The sequence below is a fragment of the Nomascus leucogenys genome, chromosome 12 (genome assembly GCF_006542625.1).
Source record: "Nomascus leucogenys isolate Asia chromosome 12, Asia_NLE_v1, whole genome shotgun sequence".
Lineage (NCBI taxonomy): Eukaryota > Metazoa > Chordata > Mammalia > Primates > Hylobatidae > Nomascus > Nomascus leucogenys.
The window spans coordinates 80,671,105-80,696,398 of record NC_044392.1 but is presented as its reverse complement, the minus strand read 5'-3'; the positions used below and the strand labels follow the sequence as shown (position 1 = coordinate 80,696,398).

The window sequence follows — 25,294 nt, the reverse complement described above, 5'->3', positions numbered from 1 at the left end:
GGAAGGGGCTGCATTATTCCAGGGCTCCCAGGAACCAGACCTACTGGCCATACAGAGTCCAAAATGAATGCTGATGTGGCAATCACTGGGCAAACATTCTGACCAGAACCCTTCCACGTACCAAACATACTACATAGTGGGGAATTTATCCCCTCCCCCAGCCTCACTTTCTTTGCTTTAATTTTCCCCTTCCCTTTTCCAGCTACAACACCAACTCTCTTCCCTTTCCCACCACTGTACTGACTCATCTGTGCCTGCCTGGAGCTTGGGAGAAGCAGATTCATCAGTCAGAGCTCCACGATCTCCAATTTGGCTCTGGTCCCTGGGGCTCTCTCCAAAGACATGGAAGCCTTGAGAGCACCCCCAGCCCGCCCCAGCCCACTCCAGCACCCCCATTAGCATGTCATGGAGGAGGGTCGCGAACTTCAGACTCACGAATCGTCCACGAAGCAGGGGTAGGGCATCTGCTGGAGGTAGATTCCAACTGGAGCCTCTGCCTGCACCTGGCTCCTTGTGATCCCCTGTTCAACCATGTCCTGCAGATAGGCAAACCCACCCCAGATGTACCGGAAATCTTCCACGGGATCAGCTCTGGGACCAGAATCCCAATACCTGAGAAGACACAGAGGGACAAAGGATGGGAACGGGCTTGGACAGCTCACTCACACCTCCCGACCACAGGGTGACTCAGAACTCATTCTCTTAAAATCTTTCTCCTGAACGCTTCAAAAGGATCCAATTCTATTTCTTAGTCCTCAGTTTAAATCTCAGTTTTGAATATTAGCCACCATGTGACTCTGTAATTGCTTTCATTCAAGGACTCTTTGTTGAGCTTTATAAAATATCTTATATTTTCTTATTTAACTTAATTTTATTGATTTATAGGCTGAGTCCAGTCTCAATCCCTTTCTCTCTACCAAATGTAATTTCCCACTGACTTTGGAGGAACTCAGCGAGCCCTTCCTGAAACATCACCTGTCTTTAATCTTATTGGTTTTCTCCACCACGTCTATGTCCATTCGGATCTTATACTTCACGTGGGGTGGTAGAGAGCTGGTCCAGGGATACATGTCAGGGAACACCACTCCGGCCCAGAACCTGTTTTCCTCCAGTAGAGACAGGGCACGTTGGGTGAGCTGAGTTTCATCATTGTAGCTTTCAAACTTATCCAGGACCAAGCACTGCAGAGAGTCACAAAGTTGAGAGAGTTTGAGGAGGATCAACGGCAAAGACTCAACTCTACACACAGAAAGGCACAGGATAAGGGCTGCTGCCCCAGGAAATGGTCAAACGCAAGGAGGCCTATAAACTTAATGTTTGCTTAACTCCAGAGTCTGGTGTTAATTTTTCAACGTGTCCAGATGTAGGGGCGCCAGAGAGCTCGGATATGCTGACGTGCTCTTATCCCTGCAGAGCTAGTGAGGACCACACTTTCCAGATGTCCAAGGCTGTCCAAATATGCAAGTCTTCAAAATGACAAAAATACTCCAGGCTTTTACTCCCCAGCATGGGGAGGTGAGGGAGTGGGGTCACACTGGCTACAGCCTGCTTTGAAGATCAGAAAGCCTGACGATTAAAGAGCTTTAAAGAGAGAGACAAACATTCCTAGCATTGAACCTTTCTGGCTCTCTCCAAACACACAGGATGGCCAGCTGAGGGAAGAGCAAGGAGGAAGAGAGAAAATAACAGACAGCCAAAATAACTTAGGGAAATCATGTCCAATTACAATTCTGTGACAAGTAATGCTGGGGGAGGAGGAATTTCTGTAATATGCTTCTTTTCTTCCCCTGGAAGAGGAAAAAAACCCATTACCCACAAAAGAGCAGAACTAAGAATGTTTGAAAATTTGAATATGATGGTTGTCCTCTTGTATAGATTTGTTAAAGCACTTATATTATTATTTGCATCTATTTCCTTTTCTTTAACCTCTTGTTCCTATCATTGTGAGGGCTATTGGTGTCGACATTTCTTTCTTAGCATGTAACTCACAAGAGGTCAGATGGTCTTGTCTTGATTAAGTTGTTCCCTGAATGCATACTGAGAGTCTGCAATGTGCCAGAGCCTGGTCCACTCTAGGAATACAAGAAGGAAAGATAAACATCTCTTTCTGAAAGAAAGTTGAGAGCTAATGAGGGAGAGGATTGGAGTAAACCAACAACCATAATGTGGAAGGATCAGGTTCTAATGAAAGCAAGCCCAGTGTATTGGGGAAGCCCAGCGGAGGGACGCAGCTAAGTCTTCCTGGAGGAATCAGGGAAGGCTGCCTGGAGGAAGAGCCTCCTGAGTAGGAGGATAAGCAGGAATTAGCTGAAGAGAGGAAAGTGGGGGAAAGGTCAGCTCAGGCACAGGGAACAGCACATGAGGTATCTGGGGACCTATAAGAATAGATCAGTCGTTCCCATCTGTGGCTGTGCTTTAGAACCACTGGGGAGCTTTAAAAGATACCTATGCCAGGCCCTACCCTAAGCAATTAAATCAGAATCTCTAGTGGCAGGGCCAGGGCATCCATATCTTGTAAAAAGCTCCCTAGGTAATTGCAAGGCACAGAAGGGAGTGTAGTGAAGGGAGGTGAGTGTGACAGCAGCACTAGAAAGCAAGATGGGACCAGACGGTTTGCCCTGCGGGACTCAGTAGCGTGAACGACCAATGCAGGGCTTCCCTGGACACGTGCTTTCAGTGCTAAGACCAGGGGAGTTCTGGGCAGGCCTTAAACAGCCATAGGAGCTAATGTAGGGTTTTGAGCAGGGATATCACCCATGGGAGCAGGCTATGATCACTGGTAGTGGAGAAGGGGGAAAGCAAGCAGGAAGATTGGGCTATTGATGTAATGCAGGCTTTAAGGAAAAGACTCATCCCCACAAACTATCTGTGAGTTACCTGGAATCCTCATTTTACTGAAGAGGAAACTGAGTTTTATAAAGTATCTTATTTTTTTGAGGAGACCTGCCTGAGGTCACACAGAGAGACAGTGGCAGAGCTGGGACTCCCTCCCCAATTTCACCTGCAGGCCCAGAGTTCTTCCTGCCACACCAGGAACCGTGGGAAAGGCTGGATCCATAGCCTGGCACTCAGGACCCTCACTACTGTCTTGTCAAATAGGTGGATCAGCAGTTACTACTTATCCTCACTCGGCAGCCCAGGAACTTAGGTTCAAGGAGGCTGAGTAACTCCCCCAGTGTGGCAGAGTAGGTATCAAACCCCAGGTCATTTGATTCCACGACTACTACCCCAGAAATAAAGAAAGGCAGACAGGGCGTAAGGACCTGACCACAGAACCAAGCTCCACTGCACTGGGAAGAAGCAGGCAATCCCAACTCATTCGCCAAAACTCCTCACTCCCGAGTCCCACCTGCACCTCAGAGCACGCACCAGAAGCCTCTGGCGATTCAGAGGCTGTGTTTGAACAAGGGGCTGCACACCCACACTTCTTGGGCCTCCTGAATTAACTGTCCCACTTCAGCCTCCATGCCCTGGGGGTGGGTCCCATGTAATGTTCTCAGTCTTCTAGATAAAAAGGAAGAAAACTATTAGTGTTCCAGCTGATATGGGCTGAGGAACACAGGTACATGAAAAATTCTAAAGGGCCCAGGCTTAAGTGACACCACGCTGGTGAGATATTAATAACTATCTTAAAAGGAAATGGAATTGTTATTTCTTTGGGCCCAGGCTTCAGTGACACCATACTAATGAGATATTAATAATTATGTTAAAAGGAAATGGAATTGATATTTCTTTAAGAAATACCAGTATGTGTAGTCACCCACCATAGAGCTAAAGGAAATGGAGAATTTTCTTTAGGCAGTGATTCTCTCACAAACAGGCATTGCCCAACCTAACATTGACCAGTCCTTAAATGAGATGTAGGACTTAAACAGGTCACACTGCAAAAGTTCTCAATAAACGCTTGTTTCTTCTGGACAGAAATAATGTAAGGTTTGCTATTTGATAAATAGTTTGGGTCTGTTGAGGGTGGGGGTAGGTGGGATCTAATATGTAGACTGTTAGCACAGTCCCTGACCATGGGCCTGGCACCCAGTGTTTGTCAGTACTTAACCCACCCAACCACGCTGCTTGAGGACAAAGGATTGACAGTGTGATGCTTGGGCCGGGGGCTTCTGAACTGAACTGCTAGAATACATTTTAAAAATATGCATTTAAATTTGCTTTAGGGAGACCTCAATGTTCTACAAAGATAAGTAGTAAAATAATCTTTTTTTATTGGTTTGTCAAGTTTAGAACTGCATATAGAGAATTTTAGTATTGGCAATTAGAGTGAATCTGAAATTTAATTCCTAAAATGAAAAACAAAATTATTTGGGGAGGTGAAAGTCTTTGCTCTTCATGTTGTGACACACACATAGAATGTTCTACCAGTTCACTCAGTCATGGGGCATTTGGACAGAGCCCTAGAGGGCTTGTGGTCTGATGTTCTTACTTGGCTGGTGAACAAATTGGGATCTGAGGAGCAAAGGGCCTTGCCCAAGGTCAATCTAGGTCAGAAGCAGAGCCTGCATCCATGTCTTCAGTGCTGAGCCTGCAGAGTGCCACTGCTCCCCTATCGTTGCTCTGAGGATAAGCCACACTCTAGCCACAAGCGGGAGTGTAACATCCCTGAACAAGAAGATCTTCTGCCCCAGAGCAGCACTGTTCAGTAGAACTTTCTGCAGTGATGGAATTGTTCTATATCTGCCCTGTCCAATATGGCAGGCAGGAGCCACAAATATCTATTGAACACTTAAAATGTGGCTAATGCATCCAAGGCATTGTGTTTTTACTTTTAATTAATTTAAATTTAAATAGCCCTGCGTGGCTGCTGGTTACTGTATTGGCCAGCACAGTTCCAAAGATAGTAAATTCCTTGAGGCTGGGGCCATGGCTTGTTCACCGTGGTCTCTAGAATAGCATTTTGTCATGATAGGGCCTTGATATATGTTTCCTGAGTTGAGTTGATTTGTGTGTTTTGAATATAACTCTGCATCCTACTCTAGAATCACATGATAAACTAGGAGAAATTAATAAAACGTGAATTTTTGCTACAGTGCTAATGACAATATAACTCTTAAAACAAAAAAGCTAGTAAAAATAAGTATATTTTAGTAATATGACTCTCAGAGCTATCTGGCCCATTCTCTTTGAACTCCCCTTTCATGTCTTAAGGGGAAATCTATACGGGAATAAGCAGCTGATGTTTTCAGTGGCACTGCTGACTGCTGTGATGACGTGGGCTCCATCCTGGCTGGTTTGTCAGGCAGCTGATTCATAGTCATGTTTCCTGATGCACCCCCCTAGATTGATACCTTGAAAATCTCTGGGCGGGGGGGAACTTAAAAGATTCTCAAATGTTCATTTACCCTAAAACATCTGACCCATTTTCAAAGGTGCTTTGTCTTCCTTGTCTTGCAAATTGGTGTAGCATAGCGTTTAAGAGTCTAACAGACCTGTTGCCATTTCCTAACTGTGTGGCTTCTGTTTCCCTACCTACAAAATTGAGATATGCCCTATCTCATAGGTTTGTTCTAAGGATCACAAGAGAGAGTGTTTGTGAAGGGCTTACAAGTGCCTCCCTGTAGGAATAAAAGCAGATGCTTACTGCTTTTATTCTTGGCAACTAGCAAAGGCTAGTTTCTATGGACTACAAAACTGGTCCAAGGACTTTACTCATATTCACCCATTTCATTCTTACAACAACCTTATGAGGTCCAAGTTCACTTAGGAGGCACGACTAAGCAAAGCAAACCTCCTCTGGAGAGAGCCTGTGTTTTTAACCACTGTGGTATACCAAACCGTCTCACAAATAGTGAGGACCTGAAAAATACCATTTTTATGACCGTTTTGCAAAATATCCTGAAAGTCAACAGACTTTTAAGCCCCAGCCAGGTTACCTTGTAGCCATGACAGCTATTTATCAGGGGAGGAAGGGAGCTATTTTCTTTAAATAATATGTCTGGGAACATATCCCATCCTGAGCTGATCTATAACACCTCATCTGGTTAGAACAATGCTATGGACAGATGCCAAAGCCCATGTCCCAGCTGGGCAGTACGGGAGGTGAGAGGGGGTGGGTCCTCACCCACTGATGCTCGCTAGCTGCTTGTTGATCATTAGGTGAAAGTCAGACAACTCTGCCCACAGGAAGGCCTTATAAAGCTAATCCCGAATGTCATCCTCCCCACAGCTCCCCAAGGTCAAGGTAGACCAATTGTAGAAGCTGCTTTGGACATGAATCAGAAGTTCCTGGGTCACCCTCTGAAGTATGAGTCATGAGGTAGCCTTGCATTCTCATGGGGAAGCCACCTGCCTTGCAGCAAGTGACCTCATTCCCTATTGGTACTTGCTTTGATCCCTGAAGTCAAAATCTTGGCTAATGGACATGTATATTAGTGCACGTGTGTACATAAGTACGTTTGGGAGACAGAGATGAATGAATAAACTCTCAGCAGAGGTTTTTGATTTGATATATTTGGTCTGATTAGCCTGTAAATTAGAATATGTAGGTTCTACATGGCTACAGCCATGGATTCTACGTGTAAAAGCTGTCTGCTTCTACACTAAGAGTAACTATGCAATCATGAATGTTAGGGAAGAATGTAGGTAGACAAGAACTGGCCAGTGTAAGGGGCCAGTGTAAGGTGCTCAAACCTAGCACCACTAGTGGGAAAAGAAATCAAAGGGCATCTTCGCTGAATAAAAACACAGTGTCTTAAGGCCTCAGAGGCAGATTCTGGGCAAATGTTATAGCCAGAGCTCAGAATCTCAAAGAGAACCATTGTAATGCCCTATGACAGCCAATGACAATAAAGTAAGAAAAGGGCTTTCCTCCTCGCCTTTAGTTTCCTAACTGCTGTGGTTGAGCCCAAGTGGCAGGATCACCACCATTTGAAGTCCACACAAGTCCTACCGCTCTTTGTTGGTTGTTTTGCTGGCACTCACTAAGAAGCAGAGTTCACCCTGGCGGAAGAGGTTTGAGCCCTCTCCAGCGCAGGCAGCTGTGTTCAGGACCTCTGGAGAATGCAGTCATTTGTTTACACAGCTAAATCAAACACCTCCTTGGGAGGACAAGCTGCAGTAGCAGCAGGCTTCCTTCTTCCACTGTGACCTCTCTGTCTCTAATTCAAACACATTCAGTAACAGATACATTAAATTATCTGTTAGGTGGGAAATGATGTCCAGTAGAGGCAGAGAAAGAAAGAAAATCTTTCTTTTTGTTTAAACTTGATGATCAAAGTGGGGAGCAACCCTGTGCTGACGTGGCATAAGAGGACATATTTTGACAAATACATCCAGGACGTGCTAGGAGTGAGGTCTTATAGGGTAAGGGAGCCACTGCCCCCTTAGAGATGTTGGCTGGATAATTCCACCTCTCACATCTATAACTCCTAAACTCAGGCTGAGAACAAAGCAGGCAATGAATGCCAATGGAGGGCTCAAGTGGCCCTGCTGGTGTCAAGGTAGACACCTGGGGTTCCTTTTGAGAAATGCCAGTGGATGTGGGCAAACATCCCAGAATGAGTTTCCTGGCAAATCTAAACAGTAACTTTCAAGATTTATTTCCCACTACATGGAAAAATCCATTGGATAAAATAGCCTTGGGCTATCTGAGTTGGTTGGAATGGTGAGTTAGAGGCCGAAGGCACTGCAATAAATTTTATCTTGCACTCTGGGCACCACAAACAGACATCTGAAACGTTCACCCACAGAGAGTAAGGAAACACATGACGACTGGAAAACAAAGGGACAGGAAATGCACAGCTGTTAAAAAATGTCTGTCTCTAAAATAAACAAATTAAATACAATAATGAAACAAATAAAAAGATCAAGTTGGAGCACAAAGATTCACACTGGGGCAAAGCCACTAGGTAATGCCTGCGTCTAACTGGGTCCAAAGGAAGAGAATCACCTGGCTGACAACTGCAGGGCGCTTGAGCTCTCAAAGTTTCTTGTTGAATCATCCCAACAACTTGGGCACATGGGTGCTACTATATTCAAAACATTTGATAATCAACAGAGCTGGGCACTGACCAATCAGACCACATTCTGGCCACAAACACCCATTTCAGCCACACCAGTGAATGCCACTTGAACTGCAGTTTGGGTTATCATCCTCAGTTTTCTGGCAGTAAAACAGCAAAGTTGCCTCCAATCACAGAGCCTATTGGTGCAAGAGATGGTGTCCTTTCACCTATAGGATGAAGCTTTTGCAAGCCATGCCAGCCGACTTCAGGCACTACTTTTTCTCCCCTGATGCTGCAGCCACACCTCTGCCCAGTCCATCCACTTCTCTTGAGCTCCACACCTCTGCACTTTGCTTATGCCCTTCCTCCTGCCTGAAATTATCTTTCTTCCTTGCTTAGCTGGAAAATTCAACCTTTACAGCCCAGAGCAGCATTTATGAGTATCTACTCTATGTGACTACAGCTCCACTAAGATAAGTTGGGAAGTCAAAAAGAAAAGTAAGGCAGTTTCAGCCCTTGAGGGGTTCAGGGCCATGAAGGTGCGGAGGCGTATAAACAAATCATGATCAAGGGCTACAGGGAAGGGAATGGTGCATAGAAGAAGGCCTGAAACATAGGACCTGAGTCCTGAAGCGTGGGTGTGGGTGTTGACCAGGCAGTCGAGTGGGGGAAGAATGGAAAGGCTCAGTGGTACCAGCTGGGAAGCCTGGGGCAGTCCCATAGAACATGGAAGAAGCATGAGGAGCTAGACTGGGAAGGCCTTTACCTTAACAGCAGTGAGGAGTCACTGTGGAGCTGTGGGCGCTAAGTCATGGCAAGCCTGGGGTTTTAGAAAGATCTTGCTGGAAGCAGTTGAGAGCTGAACAGCAAGAGACTGGCGGCCTGGCAACCAGCTAAGAGAGACAGTACAGGCTTCTGTAAATGGAGGCCATAAATGGGGAAGAAGGAGGAATTTCAGAGATAATTTGGAGAAAGAATTGACAGTGCTTAGAGGATTTATGATGTTTTGAATTGGATTTGTGCAATCTGTTTCTACTCTATCAGATTGAATTATGTTCTGCTAGTCCTCTGAGATACCACCATTATGGCATTATTTAATGACACGCTTATCTCTCCCATGTGAGCTTCCAAGGAATCAGGGATTAACAGCACTTATTCAAATGTAGGTAGCTCAATTCATGCAAATGCATGAATGACTGAATGAATTCACATCTTTTTGGTTTCCTACTCTAATCTAGCTACTTTCAAGCAGAAAAATCCAATCATAATAGTGCCTATTATGCTGCATATTACAAAATAATGTCTGTCTTCATTGGATTCATCATATAATTTATCCAGAGAATACTTACTGAGCCCCCTATTAACATGGGCTGCATATGACAGCAGAAAGAGCTTTCTCATCAGAGCCAGACAGCTCTGGATTAGAATTCCAGATCCCCCATTTAGCTGTTGTGTTACGTTAGACTGTCAACCTCTTTGAGTCTCTGTTTTTGATTCTATAAAATGACAATTATGCTTACTAGGCAGGTAATTGGAAGTATTGCATGAGATGACATGTAAAAGTGCCCAGCATGTGGCTGGCTCATAGCAGCTTCAATATCAGTCCACCCTATGAGCTCCACTGATTACTATTTGGACCTCCACCCATGACCCCAGTCTACCCCTTGCCCACATTTTCCTTCCTCAGGCCAGTTATATGTTTCTTAGAAACTACAGGTATGAAATGAGGTCATTGCCTATGAGTTGCTTAGGATCTAGTTCGTGGCTCTTGAAATAATATTGCTTGTGTGATGTAGACTTCTGTGCTCTTTCTCACGATCCCCTGATTTCTCCCTAGCCTTCCAATGCACATCTAGAGTCAGTGAATTAATAGAAGAAAGCAATAGGACAGATAATTCACAAATATTTATACATCTGACTCTAAAGTACATTACATGATCCGTAGCTTTATCTTCTTAATCCTATTTTTTCTTAGGTTATCCTGAAAAATACATTCCCTGAATACATTCTGTTTGGGTGGTGGTGGCATGTGGCCAGGAACATGCAAGGTACAGAGAAAAAATAGGCCAAAACTCTGGCCTTTGAGAATTCATCAGCAAGATAATCACCATGTAGACAATCAGGAGTTATGCACATGTACTGACTGTGTTGACAGCAGAGCAAAAAGCAGTTAATGAGTGCATGTTTTTTCACAGCTTAGAGAAATACAGTGGTTACTGGTTAAAGTACAATTTTATGCCTTGATCAGAGGTATTTTTGTATTAAAATCTGGCTGAATTCAGCTTCCTGATGTGAAATTCAAGACCTGAAAATCAAATATATTATGAAATGAAAATACACTGTGAACTCTGAATAGAACTCTGAATAGTATTTCATCTGTGCCAGGCCTAACCTTTTGCTAAACAAAAAATCCAAAGGGGAGGGGTGTGTATGTTTGTTTTAACTGAAGGGCAATGAGAAGAATAATGTATTAATTTTTCTAATTGTGCTTTTCTCCAGAAGCAAAATATGTGTGAATAAAGTCACATATAAATTAGAACTATAAATGAATACGCATGCCAGTTTAAGATATTTGCCTGTATGAGGACTCATTTGTCCTGTGTCCTTAGATTTGGAGAAAAGGGTGATCGGAAGGCCCATGGGAATGAATGTCTCCCCATGCATGACGTGAGGCTCTCCAAACCACCATCATCTATTTTCCCACTCCACTGCGTGCCTTCTAACTGGGCCGTCTGGCTTCCATTTATTTCCCCCTGTTAAGGGGAGGGGATCAGAGGAAAGACAGAATGTATTTATGGGGTGAATGAGATTGCAGCCCGTATTGTGGAGGGGGTCTGAGACAGCAGACCATGGTCCACAGTAATGCCAACATGGTGCTTAGGCTGCCCTCCTGGGAGGAGCCTGTACTCTCTGCTCAGAACCCCCAGACAGGCCTTCAGCAGCCCGGTGAAGCAACATCCTTGCTTCCCTGCCCTGGAGAGACCTTCAGAGCCATCAGCAAAGAGTTTTCATGGCCTCTCTGCTACTAAGCCATCCTCAGGGTGGGGACGTGAATGATTTTCAAGTTTCCTCCAGACTTCCCAAAACACGAGAACAGAAGCAGAAAAATCCAGGACAAGTCGCAGTGATGTGTTTCTTCCTCACACATTTCCTCCCTGCTGTCTTCTCCTTTCTGTTCATTGCTCCCTTGCTTTCCTCCTTCCCCACCCCAAGGGCAGGAAGATCAGAAACCACATCATCACAGCTGCTGGGCTTCTGCCCCCATCATACCCTCTGCTCAGAGGCCCTCGTAAGTCCTGGCGGCCAGGGAGGATGTGATTTGCAGCTTTGTGATTCCTAGAGGAGCACCAGCTTGGAGGCTGGGCCTATTTATAGGAGACACTAACATCATTTCCTCTCCTAAGCAGTGTTTTTTGGCTTGTATTTTGTTAAAAAGCTGATATTTATTAAGTGCTTACTATATGTCAGTGCTTTGCATGAATTAGCTCATTTAATTCTCATAACGAGCCTATTAGGTAAGTACTATTAATATTCCTATTTTATAGATTTGGAAACTGGGCACAGATAACAGGAATTTGAACCCAGGCAGTGTGGGTCCAGAGACTGAATTCTTAACCACTTGAGCAATTAATATATTTTAAGTATCTATTGGGTGCCTGGGGCTGCATTAGGCACAAGCTGCATGGAAAACATAATCCTTCTGGAAAACAAGACATTTATGTCATGATACAAATGTCAAGTAGACAAGGAGTATTCTTTATAGTACTTCACAAAAACACTGTGAGAACCACTGAACTCCATGGTGCACAAATGAAGCATTAGAGCCTCTCTCCTCCGTCCACACCCCCTTGCACGGGTCCTGCTTATGTTATAACAGCAGTGGGTGGATGGTGGTGGGCCTGGCTGGGAATAAGGGCTTAGCAGGTAGAGGCATCATGAGAGGAGGGAGACGTTAATTGAGTAACTGTAGAAGGGAACTCCAGGTCCCACAAATCTAATGGGTCTGTAAACATGCAGATAACCTGGACTCTTCCCTGGAAATTCTAAGCCAGTCCATCTGGGTTGATGCTTAAAAATCTGTTTTGTAAACAGACATATAGACCAATGAAACAGAACGGAGGCTTCAGAAATAACACCACACATCTACAACCATCTGGTCTTTGACAAACCTGACACACACAAGCAATGGGGAAAGGATTCTCTATTTAATAAATGGTGTTGGGAAAACTGGCTAGCCATATGCAGAAAACTGAAACTGGACCCCTTCCTTACACCTTATACAAAAATTAACCCAAGATGCATTAAAGACTTAAATGTAAAATCTAAAATCATGAAAACTAGAAGAAAACCTAGGCAATACCACTCAGGACATAGGCATGGGCAAAGACTTCATGACTAAAACACCAAAAGCAATTGCAACAAAAGCCAAAATTGACAAATGGATCTAATTAGGCTAAAGAGCTTCTGCACAGCAAAAGAAACTATCATTAGCGTGAACAGGCAACCTGCAGAATGAGAGAAAATTTTTGTAATCTACCCATCTGACAAAGGGCTAATATCCAGAATCTATAAGGAACTTAACCAATTTACAAGAAAAAAAAAACAACTCTATCAAAAAATGGGTGAAAGATATGAACAGAGACTTCTCAAAAGAAGACATTTATGTGGCCAACAAACACATGAAAAAAGCTCATCATCACTGATCATTAGAGAAATGCAAATCAAAACCACATTGAGATATCATCTCATGCCAGTCAGAATGGTGATTATTAAAAAGTCAAGAAACAATAGATGCTGGTGAGGCTGTGGAGAAATAGGAACACTTTTACACTGTTGGTGGGAATGTAAATTAGTTCAACCATTGTGGAAGATAGTGATTCCTCAAGGATCTAGAACCAGAAATACAATTTGACCCGGCAATCCCATTACTGGGTATATAACCAAAGGAATATAAATCATTCTACTATAAAAATACATGCACATGTATGTTTACAATAGCAAAGACATGGAACCAACCCAAATGCTCATCAGTGATAGGCAGGATAAGGAAAATGTGGTACATATACACCATAGAATACTATGCAGCCATAAAAAGGAATGAGATCATATCCTTTGCAGGGACATGGAAGAAGCTGGAAGCCATCATTCTTAGCAAACTAACACAGGAACAGAAAACCAAACACCACATGTTCTCACTTGTAAGTGGAAGCTGAACAATGAGAACACATGGACACAAGGAGGGGAACATCACACACCGGGGCCTGTTGGGGTGGGGTAGGGGGCGAGGCGAGGGAGAGCGTTAGGACAAATAGCTAATGCATGTGGGGCTTAAAACCTAGATGATGGGTTGACAAGTGCAGCAAACCACCATGGCACACATATACCTATGTAACAAACCTACACGTTCTGCACTTGTATCCCAGAACTTAAGGTAAAATAAAGAAAGAAAATTTTAAAATTAAAAAAAAAATCCTGTTTTATAAAATGCATTCAAGGTCATTCTTGTCTTCAGACAAGTTGGTGATTGCTTAGTAGTTGCCTGCCGTTTGGTGCTGCTGTCATGACTGGCACCTTCTGAAAGGCCACTGGGGAGCCTCTGTTGCCACTTCCAGAGTTTGGAGAGAGAGGGTCACACACTCTGGAAAATTGTGGTGGCACCAGGGCAACAGAAAGTCCTCAAGAGCACCAGGTGACAGATAGAGTGAGGCTTTTCCTCACTAGTTTGTTATCCTCAGGACTCACAAGTCTGAGACAAGAGGGCACGCTCCCAAGGGCCCTTGAGTTATTCCCTCTCCTATTGCTCACAGAAGCCCCTACCTTCCAACAGTTCTAGATGACACAGACCCAGACCTGGCCCATGGGCAAGAGTGATCCACCCTTAGATGGAGTCATTTACTGAGAGTATGAGGCTGAGAATTTGAAAATGACTGACATGTGCTCCCTGATTCTAAATAACTCCAGTTTAGCTGCCCAGCCAGAGATGGACATGTCAACAGCCAACTCTAATCTATCTGGGAGAGGGGTCTGAGAGAGGTGTGAAGAGAGGGCCAGAAAGCACAGAGGAGTGAATGACTAAACCTCCGTCAAAGCAGAAGTGACATTTAAGAGCTGAGTGCTGAGTCTCAAAGAATGAATAAGTAGAAGCTCAGCAGATGAGGAAAGGGACAGTCATTTCAGGCATTGGTGGACATACACTTTTCTACCTTGTGTTTCTTCTTTTGGGGAAACATCTTCCTCTACTTCATAGTAATCCTGCTCATAGAAATGGCCCCATGGTGGGCAGCTGAGCTAGGCCTCCCAATCAGAGTACACAGGGGTAGGTACAGGAGCCAGACCAACAGGGAAACTCTCTAAGAGCTTTGCTTCTGCTATGGGAAAGGGATTTTTGGTATATAGATGACTGCTAAGGGCTGTAAGCAGCTAGGGTATCAGCAGAGGAGAGGGCCTGGCCAGAGATGAAGCTGAGCAGAGGCGAGTAGAAAAGTGAGGTGGAAGGACACAGGGGTCTCATGGTGGCTTCCAACTCTTGGATCCCCCTGAACTTCATTATTTATGTCCACCAATAAATGCTTTCTTTTTGGTTAAGCAAAAAGCTTGTGACCAAAAGCGCTCTAATAAATGGGCAATGAAAACAGCATTTGCAAAAGGTAGAATCCCAAGAGGTCATGGAATGGGAATGCCGGTAGGCGTGAAAGGGCCAGGTAGCAGAGTTGCGGGTGTGGGAAGGTGGGGTAGGACAGATTTCGAAGGGACCTGTGTTATTTGGGGGTCGAGTCATTAAGATTTTAAATGAGAGAGCAATGTAAGCAGGTGTGCGGAACGTAACTCTGGTGCCAGTGTAGAGAAACGCCTGGGCCAACAGAGGCTGGACCCTGGAGTCCAGGAAGGAAGCCCTTGGAATGGGCTGGTGCAGAGATGACAAGGCCTCTAGTCCTCAGAGAGCCTGGAATGCAAGAGGCAGAGTTGAGAGATATTTAGGAGGGAGAGGAGACAAAGCTTGGTAAGAGAAATCAGAAGGGCAGGCTCTGAACTCAGGCGCCCCCAGAGCTGGATCCTGTTCGCTCCTCTTAATGGTCATGCATGGGATCTTATTTAACCTCTTTAAGCCCTGGCTTCTCATCTGCAAACTGGCAATGATAATGGTGCAAACCTCATGGAGCTGTGAGAATTAAATGAAGCATATGTGTGTAAAAGCAGTTGGCACAGTACTTGGCATAAAGTAACACTCAGTAAGTGACAGCTACTGTGTGGAGGGTGAAGAAGGAAAATTAGGGATGACCCTGAAATCCCTCACTTGAGAATTTGGGCAAATGCTGATGATGTTAATTAGGGTAGGAAATACAGGAGAAGGATATGTTTTATGGGCAAGGAGAACATACAGTTTTTGGAGGGGACATATTGAGGCTGATGTGCTTGTAGAACTTGGGGGCAGGAGTGTCCAGCAAGCAATGGGACCGTGGGGTTGAGGGGACACTGGCCATAGATGGCCACTCAAGCAATGGCAGACAGGGGAGGGTTGAGGACAGACACAGATGCTTAAAGGGGGCTACAGGAGGAGGAGCCCAGCATGAGGAGTAGGAGATGTGAAGAGGAAACCGTTTTCAGCATAGATAAGTTTTAAGTATGGATAAGCTGTTAGAGAATAAGAACTGTACAGGGGATATAGGGATTCTTGTTTCTTCAGTGGGGAAAATGAAAGCTTAAATTCAAGACCACTTGACTTGCTAAGGGAGCTCTGGCCCCACTCATGGGGCTATCTTCAAGGGGCCCGCTGTGGGGCTTGCAGCCCCTTACCTCCAGGTATTGATTGACCAGGCGGAGAGTGCGATCAGTGATGTTAAATATGTCCCTCCAGTCGAAGTTGGCCATGTCGTCAGTCTGGCTCTCCCGAGGGCCCTTGTAGAGGAAGTTTAGGATGGCTTCAGCAGTAATACCTTCTTCACCAAGCTGCCTATTCAAAAAGTCTTTTACTGTTGGGTTCCCCAGGGTATCCTTGGGAAGAAGAAATACAGTCACTGCTTAGAAATTCCACAGGATCTTTGGTCTTGTTCTTCAGCCATTTCTAATTTTTAGTGATTGAGGATAGAGACTCTAAGTCTCCCTAAAGAGCTAGTGAGCTTGTTCCACTATGAAGCATAACTATCTATATCCCATTTCCCCCAGTCCATGGGTCTCTAGATAGAGGGAAGATGTGTAGGGGCAAAGGAGGGGCCAGATGGGGGGCATTGAAAATGGTGTATAAAAAGCTTTCTTTTGCTTATGGGTATTTTTGTTTTCTTTTGAGTGTCCCTGCTATATAGAACTCTTGTCTTGGTTTTGCAAAGCTGAAAATGAGACCAGACAAACACACTCAACCATCTTTGGAGTTACAGAGCTGGCCCCTTGGGGAGATGCCTCTTTGAATTTGAGGCCCTTGAGTGAATTCATAAAAGTGGGAAACTCCAGGAAGCCATTGGTCTTGTGGCAGCTTTTAGACTTCTCCCAGAATTCAAGAAACATATTTCTCATCCAAAGTCAGTGACCCCACTTGGTGACTGCTTGGAATGAGGGCCTTTGGGGCCTGCTTGTTGTATTTTGATCTAACTCCAACAGCGATGAACTCTTTCCTGGGAAAAGGAAACAAGTGCAACTTTCCTGTCCCCACCCCTTCCTCCTCCCCTCCCCTCCCCATCCTCCAACCCCCCCTTACTCTGATCATGTTCATCTGTGTGCTGTTGTCAAAGAAGTACCAGATTTGGGGCCCTACTTCTTCCCAGGCTTTGACCAACTTCCTAACGCGCTCCAGTTCTTCAAAAGTTGAGTTGGCCTAAAACCAGACAGAGATCGAGACAGAGACACGAATAGAGAGAAAAGTGAGAGAGAACTTTTGGTTGTGTCTTTTCTGCCCCTGTCACTTAGTGTTAGGGAAAGGCTTTTCAAGGAAGTGTTTTTATTTTCTCAGTCTATTGCTATTTCCCAGAACAATTCACCATCTCCCAACCTCCTGGGCTGACAGAATCTAATTTCTTAGTATCTCAGAAGTCCATGTAATATTGATGATATTATTTTCTCGGAACCTCCCTCGTTAAAGCTAGATTTGGACCCCCTGGGAGAAAATACTCTTCCTCCCTTCCTCTCTGTCTTTATCTGTTCTGAGTAGCCAGGATTCAGAGAATTGTGAACCCTTCCATGAGGGATATAATTCAAGCAATGGGAAAGAAAACCTCATTGTAGGCTGCAGTAGAGAGGGGAGGGCCCAGGCAGGGGCACTGAAGCAAAGCATTCCAGTGATGACTGTGGATGGGGGAGGAAACGCAAGAGTCCACTTAGCAAAAAACAAACACGAGATGTGCTACCAGGAAAGCACATCAGACACACACACACACACACACACAGACACACACACACACACACACACACACACACACACTTCTGGGAGGTCCAGGGTACACAAGGCAAGCCCAGCTGGGATCTTACATTCTTCAGTATCCTTCGTGCTGCAGGTGAATCAGGAGTGTACAGGATTTTTCCCATCAGCAAAGGCTTTGCCGCCCTCCAAGCGATTTTGGTTAAAGGATTTGATTCCAGGCTCTGGATCAATGCATTACAAAAGGATGCTGCCAGGAGAAAAGGGACAGATTTTACAGAAACTCCCCATTGCTTGTAACTCAACATAGTCATTAGTGTATCCACATCACACGTCTCATTCAACTCCATGCTGGAGGATTTGACGAATAACCTAAATTAATAGGCTGTACCCCACCAATAACAAGTTCATCATTAGTAGCAGAATGCCACAGTGCCTCTCAGTAATGGCCTCATCAGAGAAACAAAGGATGCGACTTGCCCTGTGGTTTATTCTGCTTTAGGAGAAGGAGGCTGAGAAGCCTGCCTCTGATTACTGCTAGGAACTGAGGCCTTTCTCAGATGAAAGGGACTGAGCGGCCAAACAAGGCCCCCGCTTGGAATCTCAGCTTGAGCCTCAGTAATTTCCCTTCAATTAGCTGCTTAGCTGCTTTGTTGTGTGTAGCTATCTTAGAGTCCAACTACTTTTGGCATGTCCCTTGCTGCCCCTTTTCAGTTTTTAACCAGAGGGGCAGCCAGTTACATTTCTTCCCCACCCCATCCTCCTTTACCCCATAGAAGACCAAAAAAAAAAAAAAATAGTGAAAGGTGGGGAAGATGATTTGCCAGGAATTTGCCATTTGGAATGTAATTCACTACTACACACATAGATTTTCACGGTATTGTGTTTGTAAAAGCATCCTACAGCCGTGTTTACTTGCCAGGGCCCTTCCCACCTGAGCTTTGCCTGGAACTCTGGGTTGCTTCCTTATGGATCATTCTCTTCCTCTTGAACTTAGCCCTAGTTCAATTACATCAGCGGGAAATGGCCCCTCTGTTCCCTTTCCAAGCGGGCCTCAGTTCTTTCTGTGGTTCATGTCCAGAATTGCTTATAAGCAACGCCCCCTTTCTGCAAGGGGAAGTGGAGTTTCTGGGAGAAGTCTCTTTGCCTAAGGCCACTCAACAAGACAAGATAGATGCAAACCCAGGTTTGGTTTCACCTGGAAGTGTTAAACCATCAACTTAACCAACACGAGAGGCCAATTTATAAGCAGGACCCAGAAAACTTACTTGTTCTTCTGTCATAAGAATAGATAGGATCCTTCCTTGTGGAGTCAATCCCCAGAAAGGCCTTATAGTTATTGTCTTCATACCAGTTGAAGGAGAGCACCCGAGAGCCACCTCCCTCGGGGTAGCCACACAGGAGGTCAGACAGGATGCCCATCAGCTTTGTAAAGGTCTCTGGACCACCATTCTGCATGAGGGGCCTGGTCACCCACAGCAAGTCCTGCATACTCGGCCGACGGATAAACTAGGGCAAGGCAAAGGCTTCAGGTTATTTTAAGGCAGCCAGAGTCATAATCTACTGTGAGGCCAATGCTCCAAAGTTTGGGTTTGACTTTCACATTTAAAAGAAAACATCCATATTCTCAGCAATCCTTAATCCAGCTGCGAAAAACAAAAAACAAAACCTACTGCCATCTACTTAGGGACTAGGAGAATACTAGGATGAGCCTTAAAGAAAATCACAGAGTGGCCGGGCGCAGTGGCTCACGCCTGTAATCCTTGCACTTTGGGAGGCCGAGGCGGGCCGATCACGAGGTCAGGAGATTGAGACCATCCTGGCGAACATGGTGAAACGCCGTCTCTATTAAAAATACAAAAAAATTAGCCAGATGTGGTGGCGGGCACATGTACTCCCAGCTATTCGAGAGGCTGAGGCAGGAGAATGGTGTGAACCTGGGGGGGCGGAGCTTACAGTGAGTAGACATTGCGCCGCTGCACTCCAGCCTGGGCGACTGAGCGAGACTCCGTCTCAAAACAACAAGAAGAAAAAAATCACAGAGTGACCCCTAGAGCACTGTAGTATGGCCTCTCTTCTTCCAGTCTCCTTTATTTGAATTTGTTGGGAATGTGTCCTTGGGCAAATGCAGAAAATATTTTACTGTTAAGCTAGTTCTTAGGTTCTGTTGTCTCACCAAGATGGGGATACTGGGGAGAAAAGGAGGGAAATAAAATGACTGGGGAATGGTTCTGTTGTAGAAATGCAAGATCAGAGCAAATTTCTTTGGCTAAATAGTCTAAAATTTAGTTTCTTATATTTGGAAAATAATCTTATTAGCTGAATTTTACTAATGAATTCTTGCATTTCCTTGAAATGTGTGGTTTGTGGTTTTCTCGTGTGTGTGTGCATGTGTGTGTGTGTGTGTCTGTGTGTGAGTTTTAAAATTCTAGCAAATATAGAACAGATGAAGTATCCATTCCTGGAAAAACACTTTTTCAATTCTGTGCCAGCTAAGAGGAGGCTGATGGCCTTCTCTTCTCCATGTGGGCACCCTGTGGTGCTTGCTGGCCTCATCCTTTGAGGGTAGATCTGTAATGCCGAGAACTCAGGAGAAGGCTGGTGGAGTTGCCAGTAGCTTGGCTCCCGTAATGCCATTTGGCTTTGCTTTAGGGGAAAATACAAAATTAAAATAAGGCTGCTTTTATTCCTAAAACACACCTTATTAATTGCTTTGTTTTCAGTGGTACTGGGGAATTTATAAAACCATTAGGATTCAATCAGTGAGACTGAAAATAGTTCCCCATTGCAATAAGCCATGTTTACCTGTCATCCCTCTCTTTGTCCACATGCCAACACTTGCCCTCTGAAACTGATGAGCCGAGGGAGAATCCACAGTGAGTCATGCCTATAATCACCATCTATGCTTCAATAAAGTCAAAATCTCAAATTGCTTCAACAACAGTAAGTCTTATGACAATCTTGTAAGGGGTTATTACTATTATTATGTTGCTCATTTAGTCAAAGCACTCAGAGATGAAGGGGCTGTTCTCGGGTCAAATGGTGTAATATCAATTAATATAAACTGGGCCTTCTGCTTTAACTTAGTTCACAAATGATTAGACTTGCTATCTACACAGTCAAGATGCCTTCTGGAACTTCTACTCAGAACTAAGAGTGTTGATATACTTTGGGGATTGCTTTTACATTCTCTATCAGTTTCAACCTTATTGTACTGATATAAACTTTTTTAATGCTATGAAGAAAAGACTGTTTAACAGAGACTCCCACTGTAGCAGGTGAGCATTAGCACAATGGGCTCTTCTCTAACTTTCCCACACATCAGTGTGCATACTCGGCCCAGGTTGAGATGAGTTTTATAAAGACAGATTCCAACCATGCAGTTTTCCAGGTTGGTGGAGCCCAAGTCAGCTATGAATAATGAAGGGAGAAAAGTTTGGAAAAAAACCTGTTTCAACTTTTCCCTCCCTTTTGTAACACTCATCACACTTGAAGAGAATTGCTTTTTTCCCATCTCTCTTTCCCACAGGGCCATGACCAAATCTGCTTGTTCATCATCATATCCCCAGCACCTCTCATCTATTGCGTGGAAGAATCCATTTCTATATGGGAGGAGACTTGTGCAATCAGATGTTAATTAAAATGTGCACATCTTTTTACAAAACAACACAAAAGTCGATTGTTTTCTTTATGATGAAATAAGCCAACATAGGTAAAACACTTAGAAGAAGAGTGCCTGTAAGCTATAAAGGTGTATGCTATTATTATTGGCAGTATATATTTATGTGAATTTTAAGACTATAACAGAATGATGAACCACCTCAGTACTGAAAAGACTTAGATTCAACTGTAAGTCTTCTGATGATTTATGCCACACCAGGCAAGTTGCTTATTGCCAGCGGCATTTCTTTTTTGATGTGAAATCAGAAGGGTGGTTCCCTTCTTTCTGCCTCTTACTGAAGAGCACAGATAATTCGGGCTGTGAACAGGTGCTTTGAAATCGCTAGATGGAAAGATCAAATGTACTTTTCCTTGAACAGGTTTGAAATACAATTAAATTATTTGACATAAGTGGGGTAAATGGTGGAAAGACATAATGAAATTATAATTACTACCATCGGGCTACTCACCTCTTGAATTCTTGGTGACATATCAGATAATATTCCTCCCCAGGATCTCAGATTGATACCTTGAGAACGGCTGTCTAGGAGTGTGGGAAGCTGTAATTGACAGTAAAACAATTTTTTAAATATATATATGTTTGCAGGTATATACACACATAGGCACCATCTGATCTCCTATATGCTTGAAAACTCCACCCCCCCCCCCCACCCTTCTTTCTGATCACAGGACCTTTTCTGCAAGATTACTTTTAGAAACAAAAAACTCTTTTATTTAATTGACAAAATAAAGGCTCTCATTCCAGGTCTCCCTGCTGCACTTGTCAACTCTTACAGATAGTTTCATAGTTATATTAAATACTATCACTATTTCAAAGTGATTCTAATTGCTGTTTTAGCAATACCAAACAAGATTCCTGGAGGAAGGAAAACAGAGCACAGCTGGCAGAGAGTGAAGGAAGTGCTGTGGGCCTGGGGTGCCCATCTGTTCACCTCAGAGCTTTGTAGACACTGCAGTCTTCTTGTCATTGTTTACATCTTTCTTCCCTTGTGCCATTTTCAGACAGGTTGTGTCTCTTCCTCCATTCAACACTGCTCTCTCATGGAGGATTTGACCAGCTACATCACCTTGATTTCAAAGCAGCTGCTGGTAGGAGTCGGAGAAGTTCCCTTGCAGATTCTCCAATTGCCAGCAGTGTTCAGGAAACCCCAGCCCATGCGAACTCAGCACTGCTCCTGCTTTTGCCACCTCGGCAGGGGATGTGGAAGCCCCCAGGTGTGCTGCCTCCAAGCTCCAGAGCCTGATGTGAACATCTGGTTTTCTGGAAACCAAGATCACGTCCTGTTTGACTTCATTCTTCATGTTTCAACACTGATGGAATCACTGATCCTAGAGGAGTCATGTAGGACTGAGTTTTAAGTGTAAAGACAGTGGTTTTCAAACTCAAGCGTGCTTCCTGAGTAGGTGTGAAGTGAGCACTGAGCATGCGCCTTTTAACGAGCTGGACTTGTAATTCTCATCCAAGTATCTGGGGACCAAAAGCCTCGGCTTTGTATCTGCCAGCACAGTTCTCCTAAACGATCATCGGGCTGATCTAACTTGCATCAACGCTGACAAACAGGTGGAGTTAGGCTTTGACCAGCCAGGTTCTCATTTCTAGCTGTGTGTTTTTGCCCCTCTCCTCTCGGCTGTAGATGCAGAGGTCCTTGTATTCTTTTTGACCCTGAAACTCTAGAATAAATGTAGGTAAACTCAGGCAGCATTCATACTTCAGGCTTATTTTCTAATTGTGAAATAAAAGGCTTTGTTAGGTATGAGAGCTACAAAGCAGATGGGTAGAATTTTCCAGAGGAAAGAACAGCTAAGCTGCTATTGACACTTTATGACTGAGAAGCGTCTCCCCTCTTTGACCTGAGCACTGGACCGAGGTATTGGTCTTGCCGGGAGCACTCTTCAAACTCCTTGGAAATAGCTTCAGTGGGTGCTGGGCAAAGCACTTCAATTTCTGTTTTTTCCATACAAGGGTGGGGCTGAGAAGAGTGGGTGGGAAGGGAGGAAGCAAGTAGGCAAAACTGTGTGTCAATAAGCAAGTTTGCACCAAGTCCTGCCCATCCTCCCTCCTGTCTCCCCCGAGATTATTAGAGATGAAAAGAGACCTGAGAGACATATCAGCAAAATGGCCACATGTGGATTTTGATTCTGATCTGAACAAACCAGCTGTAACAATTGGGGGAAAGTGGACATGAAATGGGTATTAGGTATTATTAAGACATTATGATAAATTTTGTTGGGTATGATCATAGCATTGTGATTTTGTTAAAACAAATAAGTTCTTACATGTTAGAGATACATAGGGAAGTACATATGGTGATATGATATATTGTCTGTGATTTGCTTCAAAAATCCTTAGGAAAAAAAAGTGGAGAACAGTTAAAACAAGAACAGCCAAATATTGATAATAGTTGAAGCTGGGTGATAGATCCATGGGAGCTCATTATATTATTCACTCTGCTTTCATACTTTTTTCCTATCATAAAACATTTTAATAATAAAAAAGATTTTAGTGTGTATGCAAAAATAAATTGTCGAATGAGCAAATACTAAGGAAGTATCCTATCTGTTTTGTTCTTCCCCTCTAGGACTGCCTTTGTTCACTTCCCTTCTAGAATATTTTATCAAAATAGGCATAGAAAAAGGACTGGCCTTCTTGCCAGTCCCCTTGCCTCTAGCTCCCTCCCTTCCAATGCATTGTGGTTTGAGTTACCCAACAGGCCAATACAGTCATGTCACTTTCCCTGCTCAAAAATCTTCCATGGCTCCCTACTGTCTCCAGAAGAGAAGGTCATTACTACGTTATGACACACATGGCCTCTGTGAGCTGGTGCCTGGCTCCCTCACTTGCCTTCTCTCCTGCTTCTCTGCTGCCACAGTGGACTTTTTTATCTCCGCTCACATGTCAGCTGTCTCCTGTCCCTAGCTCTGCTCTCTATTCCCCCGCATTCCTTCTTTGCCTGGCAAACTTCTACTCATCCCTCAAGTCTCATTCCTAACATGATGACCTATGTGAAAGACAGCTTCCCCCCAAGTAGATTTAGATGCCCCTTTTTCTATGCCTCTTGCTCAGCCCTGCCCAGCCATGCTCTCTTTCGGAGTTCTGTTTCCTTCCTTGCGCTCTTCACCGTTGGTAATTATTCTGGTGTTTACTTGTCATCTGTCTCCCTTGTAAGACTCTATGCTCCATGTAGATAGAAATCATACCTGGATGATTTCTAGGCATGCTGGGCATGTGGTGGGCACTCAATATTTGATGCGTGAGTAAATGATCTTATCAGAATAACAAGCAGATTGATTATAATTGTTTATACACCTGATACTCCATAAAATGGTATGTTCGTTAAGGACAGGACACCACTTTTTATCTTTGTATCACCAAGCTTTTTATCCATTGCATTTTCTGTACACTCATCAATGTCCAACTAAGGAAGGTTCTGTAAGACAAGTCTGCTTTTAAGTCGTCTTTTTTTTAAAGGGTAAATAAATTTGGTCTTTTTATCTTGAAGTCAAATTCCCCTATATTGAGGTCCTGTTAGAAGTGGATGTAATAAAGGAGTGGTAAATTAATGACTTCCTGAAAATTCATAATCACTCAATTTTACTAATTCAATTAATTGTATTGCCTAGGTAGTTCTGAGTCACACGAACAGCACATGGGCTTTTTTTCTTTTTTAAGACAACAAAGTAGTAGCTGTTTACTTATATAAAGTACAAGGCAAAGCTGTCTCTGCAAACTTCCCGACATCTCTACCCAAGGGTAATCAATGTTAACAATTTGGCGCATATCCTTCCAGAAGCACCAAGCCTTTAACTTCTTTTTATATCTTTTTCCTGATTGACAGTTCCACAGACCTCCACATTTTTACCATAGTTTGCAGTTTAACCACATCAGCATATATGGCAGCGCTTGGAGAACACCCTGCCCCAAATGGTGGCTTTGCTTTCCCTAAAGTCTAAGGGTTCCTTCCAAGAATATGAGATCATCACTGTCTTAGTTCATTCTGGCTGCTACAACAAAATACCATAAGCTGGGTAAACAACAGAAATCTATTTCCCACAGTTCTGGAGGCTGGGAAGTCTGAGATCAAGGCTCCAGCAGGTTTATTACATGGTGCGGGCTCATTTCCTGATTTGTAGATGGCATCTTCTCTCTGTGTCTTCATATGGTGGAAGCAGCAAGCTGGCTTTCTGGGGTTTTACAAGGGCACTAATCACAGTCATGACCTAATTGCCTCCCAAAGGTCCCACCTCCTAATGCCATCATCTTGGGGACGAGGATTTCAACATATGAATTTTGGTGAGGATGCAAACATTCAGATCA

At 44.0% G+C, this 25,294-nt stretch overlaps 1 protein-coding gene across 1 annotated transcript in view; it reads right to left on the bottom strand.

The window, feature by feature from the left end:
• The window catches only part of ABCA4 (ATP binding cassette subfamily A member 4), a 130,824-nt gene that overhangs the window by 71,583 nt on the left and 33,947 nt on the right, over positions 1-25,294 (bottom strand). The window contains exons 7-13 of the mRNA XM_030823299.1: positions 21,429-21,518; positions 18,567-18,807; positions 17,409-17,548; positions 16,642-16,758; positions 15,747-15,944; positions 976-1,181; positions 436-612 (exon numbers count right to left, since the gene is read on the bottom strand). Of these exons, the coding sequence (XP_030679159.1) occupies positions 436-612; positions 976-1,181; positions 15,747-15,944; positions 16,642-16,758; positions 17,409-17,548; positions 18,567-18,807; positions 21,429-21,518 (1,169 nt within the window). The remainder of the gene's footprint in view (positions 1-435; positions 613-975; positions 1,182-15,746; positions 15,945-16,641; positions 16,759-17,408; positions 17,549-18,566; positions 18,808-21,428; positions 21,519-25,294) is intronic.